The sequence below is a fragment of the Dipodomys ordii genome, unplaced genomic scaffold, assembly GCF_000151885.1.
Source record: "Dipodomys ordii isolate 6190 unplaced genomic scaffold, Dord_2.0 Scaffold77, whole genome shotgun sequence".
Taxonomy (NCBI): Eukaryota; Metazoa; Chordata; class Mammalia; order Rodentia; family Heteromyidae; genus Dipodomys; species Dipodomys ordii.
Window position 1 is genome coordinate 1854604 of NW_012267293.1, and position 5689 is coordinate 1860292.

At 55.4% G+C, this 5689-nt stretch overlaps 1 protein-coding gene across 2 annotated transcripts in view; it reads left to right on the forward strand.

Annotated features, from left to right (window-relative positions):
• The window catches only part of T (T brachyury transcription factor), an 8198-nt gene extending 2721 nt beyond the window's left edge, over nucleotides 1-5477 (forward strand). Inside the window, exons 6-8 of one of the 2 annotated variants that reach the window (XM_013024547.1) lie at nucleotides 1766-1939; nucleotides 2874-3000; nucleotides 5204-5477. In XM_013024547.1, the coding sequence (XP_012880001.1) occupies nucleotides 1766-1939; nucleotides 2874-3000; nucleotides 5204-5477 (575 nt within the window). The remainder of the gene's footprint in view (nucleotides 1-1765; nucleotides 1940-2873; nucleotides 3001-5203) is intronic. The other variant, XM_013024548.1, reaches the window with a different exon arrangement.
• The last annotated feature ends 212 nt before the right edge of the window (nucleotides 5478-5689 follow it).

Sequence of the window (5689 nt, forward strand, 5' to 3'; positions counted from 1 at the left end):
TGTGTGTGTTTGGGGGTGGGGGTTAGAGGTGGTGTTTCTGTGTGTGTTTGGGGGCGGGAGGTGGCAGTGGTGTTTGGGGGCGGGGGCTGGTGGTGGTGTTTCTGTGTGTTTTGGGGTGGGGGCTGGCGGTGGTGTTTCTGTGTGTTTTGGGGCGGGGGTTGGCTGGTGGTGTTTCTGTGTGTGAGGCACAGGTCCTGCTGCAGAGCTGCCCACCCTGGCTTTACCCGTCCTCAGCCTGCTCCTGGGAGGCTGTGGATTCTTACCCGCCTGGGGGCAGTTGAGACTTGGGCTTGAGGAGAGTCTGGCCATGTGTTTGAGGGGATGGTGGAGATGGTCTCTCCTGTTGTTAGTAGTTGAAAACTAAAGAACATTCCCTCCCTTGTCTGATGTCTGTCACCAACCATGTATTGGTTTGGTGGAATAGCGGTTTGTGAGATATGGGTCATTGGGCGTTAAGTCTTCCTTCCTGTAGGGCCTTGAGCAAAGAGTACAGGTCCAAACTGTGGTGTCTGTGAGAGTTCAGTCCAGCCTCCCCCTCTGTGCAAGGAGGAATGCACATGTGTCAGGAGGACAGGTGTGGAGGGAGGGCAGAGGTGGAGGGAGGGCAGAGGTGAGGGAGGGCAGAGGTGGAGGGAGGGCAGAGGTGGAGGGAGGGCAGAGGTGGAGGGAGGGCAGAGGTGAGGGAGGGCAGAGCTGGAGGGAGGGCAGGCGTGGAGGGAGGGCAGAGCTGGAGGGAGGGCAGGCGTGGAGGGAGAGCAGGATATAACGGTTAGTGCTGGCAGGACACTCCAAAGGCTGCATGAAGGAGATTTTAAAGTCAGGTTTCTGGGCTATTTGGCAGTGAATCTTGGAGAAAATCGCCCAGAGGGGTGAGGGGCGCCCACTGCAAGCCCTTCCCTCACTTCAGGGAGGATTGTGTAGTTTGGAAGTGGAGCAGAGTAGCTGCCTCCCTAAGAATTGCTTTTTCTGAAGTTTAGAAAAATACACATTTTTAAAATAATTTGTCGGTCGTGGGGCTTGAACTCTGGGCCTGGGCGCTGTCCCTGAGCTCTTCAACTCAAGGCGAGTGCTGTACCACGTGAGCCACAGCACCTCTTTCGTTTTTCTGGTGGTTTATTGGAGATCAGAGTCTCAGGGACTTTCCTGCTCAGGCTGGCTTTGAACCGCAGTCCTCAGATTTCAGCCTTCTAAAAAACCATTTTTTTTTTAAAGAAAGGAAATAAAGTGGGAATTGTAAAGGAAGCCGGGCCCATCTTGGGGAGGCTTTCTGATGAGAAGCAGAGCAAGGGTGGGGTGGGGTGGGGGCAGGGAAGCAGAGGGGAGCCGGGGAAATGCCAGCCCAGACAGGGTAGAGACAGCGGGGCCCTGGCACTTGTCTGGGCAGAAGTAGAGAAGGCACCTACCTGTCTCTCCTCCGCTTCTTGCCTTTGTCCTCTTGTACCCATTAACCTGCTCCTTGGCGGGGCTGAGGAAAGCCTCCTGCGGGGTTAGCAGGGAGACAGTGAGTTTCCGAAGCCAGCCAGGGTACTCCAGAACCGGGCAAGGAGTGGACCGGCCCATGCTTCTTGGGTGCTTAGTGAGTTGAACCCTTGCTTGTGCCCGTGGCATGCAGGGTGGGGCCATGCTCTCTAATGTCCTGGGGGGGCACTGCACCCCCGTGTGGGCACTTAGGACTCTTCCCTTCTGAGCAGGAGACCCCAAATCTCTGCTCACTGAACAGAGCCAACACAGATTCCAGCTACTCAGCGTTCTCTTCCCACAGCAGGGGGGTGGCTCATTCCTGGGGCCGGCACCCTCTGCCCACCGGCCAGCCCCCACCCTCAGTTCGGCGGCCCCCTCCCGCTCCCCTCGGCGCACGGCTGCGAGAGGTACCCGGCCCTGAGGAATCACCGCTCATCACCCTACCCCAGCCCCTATGCACACCGGAACAATTCTCCAAGTAAGTCTAACCCTGAGTCGGCTGGGGGTGGTGACCCCCGGGGAGAGCCACTCTTGGGGGCTTCCCGGTGGAACACGGTTCTTAGTGGACTCAGAGGAGCCTCGCGTATCCCAGCCCCCCCTCAGGCTCACTGCCTCTTCCCGAGGGGCACACCAGGCCTCGGCGGCGGCGGCGGTGTCTGGTGTGGCTTAGCACGCTCAGGTTTGCAGAAGGACAGAGTTCTGGGCCTGGCCACCAAACCAAATGTTCACCCCCAGGAGGAGAGGTTTTGTGATTCTCTCTGTTCTGTGATCAGGTTGAACCGGGTGTCAGTGGTTCCCCCACACCGGTGGCAGGACCCAGAAGCTGGCCAGGTCTCAGGCCCCACCAGACTCAAGGCTGGGTGCTGGGCTCTGGGACAGCCCCTGAAGACCCCAGGCTAATTCTCTCCAACATTCTGCGTGCTCAGACTCACTTCTGTCTGCTGAACACCATAAAACAATTAAGCAATTACAGCTGATTTGAGACGAAAGGAAATAGTCCTCGGAACTTGTTCAATCAAAGGCTAGACTCCGAAGCAGGAAGATCATATTTTTAATTTGCACGGAAAGGGCAGGTCAAAATAACACTTGGATTTTTGTCATGGGGCCTGGGTGGCAGGGCGCTAATCTCGTGTGTCAAAGGCCCTGGGTTGATCTTTGGCACTGAAAAAATATTCCCTAAGTACATGTTGCAGGATTCAGTTTCTGCCGGGCAGCAGCTGATCTAACGATCAAGGAAGAGTAATTGTATTTGGCAATAACTATTTATAGCAAGCTAATGGATTCTTTTCTGTATTTAATATCCCGTAGGCCATTGGTTTTGAATGCTGGCTATCTTCCTAGCTGTATGTGGGTATTTTCTCTGTACTTTGTTGTTGTAAGACCCCGCCCACCCCTTCTTCTGCATCCCTCAGCGTATCCGGACAACTCGTCTGCTTGCCTGTCCATGCTGCAGCCCCACGACAACTGGTCTAGCCTCGGAGTATCTCCCCATGCCAGCATGCTTCCCATGAGCCACAGCTCCAGCCCGTCCAGCTCCAGGTGTGTGTGCGTGGGGGGGGGGGGCATGCTGTCACGCTCCTGTGCCCTGTGCTGCTTCCCTTTCTCCTGGTCTCTTCTCCTCCTGCTGCTTTGAACCTGTGGGTGGTCCGGTTTTTATTGGTAAGTGTGCCCATAGCTGGTTCCGTGACTGCTGACTGTGTGCTCGCTGGCTGTCCCAGGAACCTCTCAGTGTTGTGGAGTGAGCTATGCTTCTCTCTACCCTCGCGAGACCGGAGCCCTTAAGTGGCTGCTACGATGACTCAGTCTCCTAACTTCTGTGAGTCTTAGTTTTTCCATACATAAAAAGGAGACACTAAGTCACCCCGCTGTCTCTTACAGGGTTGTTGGGATCAGTAGATGTAGTTTGAAGAGACGATAGACTTTCCCAATTAGAGAAAGCTGTTCAATGAAGGAAATAAGCGTGTGGGCTTTCTGTGCCTATAGAATTGAAGTCTTTATCCATGTGCCGGGCAACAGGTAAAGAATGGCGACTATTTCATTAACAGTCCATTTTGTAGTGAGAGAATGGCTTTAAAAATATCAAGCAGGTGGTATCTCCAGGTGTATCACTCTCTGTAGGACTAACATAGTAAGAAATAGCAAAGTTCGCTGCCGCTCCTCCTCCTCTGATGCTGGTCGGCCTGAGATGCAGTCCTGTCGGTGGATCTGAGAAGTGCACACTTGATGTTCTGTAGAATATCGACGTTTGCCTAAGGTCTTGGCTCTTTTTTTTTTTTTTTTTTGGGTCCAGTCATTGGCCTGAACTCTGGGCCTGGGCGCTGTCCCTCAGCTCTTCAGCTCAAGGCTAGTGCTCTACCACTTGAGCCACAGCACCACTTCTGGCTTTTTTTTCTGCTTATGTGGTGCTGAGGAATCGAACCCAGGCCCTCATGCATGCAAGGCAAGCGCTCTACCACTGAGCCACCTTCCCAGCCCAAGCTCTTGGATCTTGTTGCTCAAGAAATGGTACTTGAATAACCAGAGTCAAATTGTCTGTCTTCAAAATAAACCAAACAGCTACTGACAGCCTATTTTTCAAGGGTTGTAGGTCATTGCTCGAGATGCAATGCCAGCTGACCTGCAGGTTACCAGCTGCTGGGGTCCCCAGAAGAGGACAAGGACCCTGCGACTGTGTGGACGCCGCAGCCCTCCCCTTGCGACGGGATCAAGTGCAGCTGCAGTCTAGGGCATGTCTTGGGAAAGCACATAGGATCCGACAAAAGGCCTTTCTGCTTGCGCCTTGCTAGTTGTTTACAGTTTGATCAGCCCTCCTTTTTTACTTTGTGGTACTGAGGATTGAGCTTGCTGGGTGAGCACTCTACCACTTGAGCCACGGCCTAGCCCTTTTGTTTGTATTTTGTTTTTGAGATGGGGTCCTCCAACTTGAGATCCTCCACCTCCTGACGGTTAGGGTTACAGGTGTGTGCCGCCCACCCCGGCCTGCAGGGCAAGTCTGATGGAGCACCCCTGCTCTCCCACTGAAAGGCAGAGCTAGGGCTCTGGTCTCCACCTGGGTCCACTCCTTCCTCCTTGGGGATGCACCAGGTCACTGCACTGACTCGGGGCCCACAAGCGCACTCTCCTGGAGAGATTGAGAGACGCCTTCTTCTGCCAGGTGCTGGTGGCTCCTACCTGCAGCCTTGGCTGTTCAGAAGGCTGAGATCTGAGGATCCTGGTACAAAGCCAGTCTAGGCAAACAAATAATCTCCAACAAACTACCGAAAAGCCAGATGGGGAGCTGTAGTTCAAGTGACAGAGCACCAGTCTTGGGGGTGGGGGGGAAGCTAAGGGACAGCTCCCAGGTCCTGAGTTCAAGCCCCAGAACAAAACCAAATGATTTTTTTAAAGCTTCCCTTGGCCCACATTCAGGGGTTTCTCCTCCATCGTGGGGATTACTGCCGTGAGCGAGCATACCGCTCACAAGCTGAGGGGCTTCCCAGGTCTCTGGAACTTTCCATTCTCTGTGCTGGACACAAAGCTACTTTCTGAGAACCGCAGCAGTCTGCGCTGACTTTGGCCTATGCGAGCCGTCTTTTTAGTTTGTTTCTTGCTCATAGACAAGGCTGCCACACATGGAACTGCAGGCGCAGGCCGGGCGGTACTGGGAGGAAAGCTGTGTAGTGCCGCGGGGTTGCGAGCCCAGGGCCCACAGCCGCTGACCGCCTCTTTCCTGACTCCTGACGGCAGTGCTTTTCTGTTTCAGCCAGTACTCCAGCCTGTGGTCTGTGAGCAACAGCGCCATCACCCCAGGCTCCCAGTGTCCCCAGGCCGGAGTGTCCAGTGGGCTGGGGACCCCATTCTTCCGAGGCTCCCCTGTACACTACGCACCCCTGGCCCCCGCCGCCCCCGGCCCGAACCCCGGCTCTCCGCTGTACGAAGGGGCCAGCACCGTCACAGACATTCCCGACGGCCAGTACGACTCGGCCCAAGCCCGTCTCCTGGCCTCATGGACTCCCGTGTCCCCGCCCTCCCTGTGAGCCCAGCCCTGGTCGAGGAACACAGAGACTTCTCCCTGCCGCCTGTGCCGCGTGGTTGGATCTAGTAGGGTAGTGTGGAAGCTCCTGGGCAGAGGGACAGGAAGTGAGTCCAAAGGAAGAGGAGGCGGGCATGGTCTGCCACCCTGGCTGGGCTCAGGCATAGCCCACCGCGAGCCCCCAGTGCAGAGGTTATGGCTCAGTTCCTCCTCTAA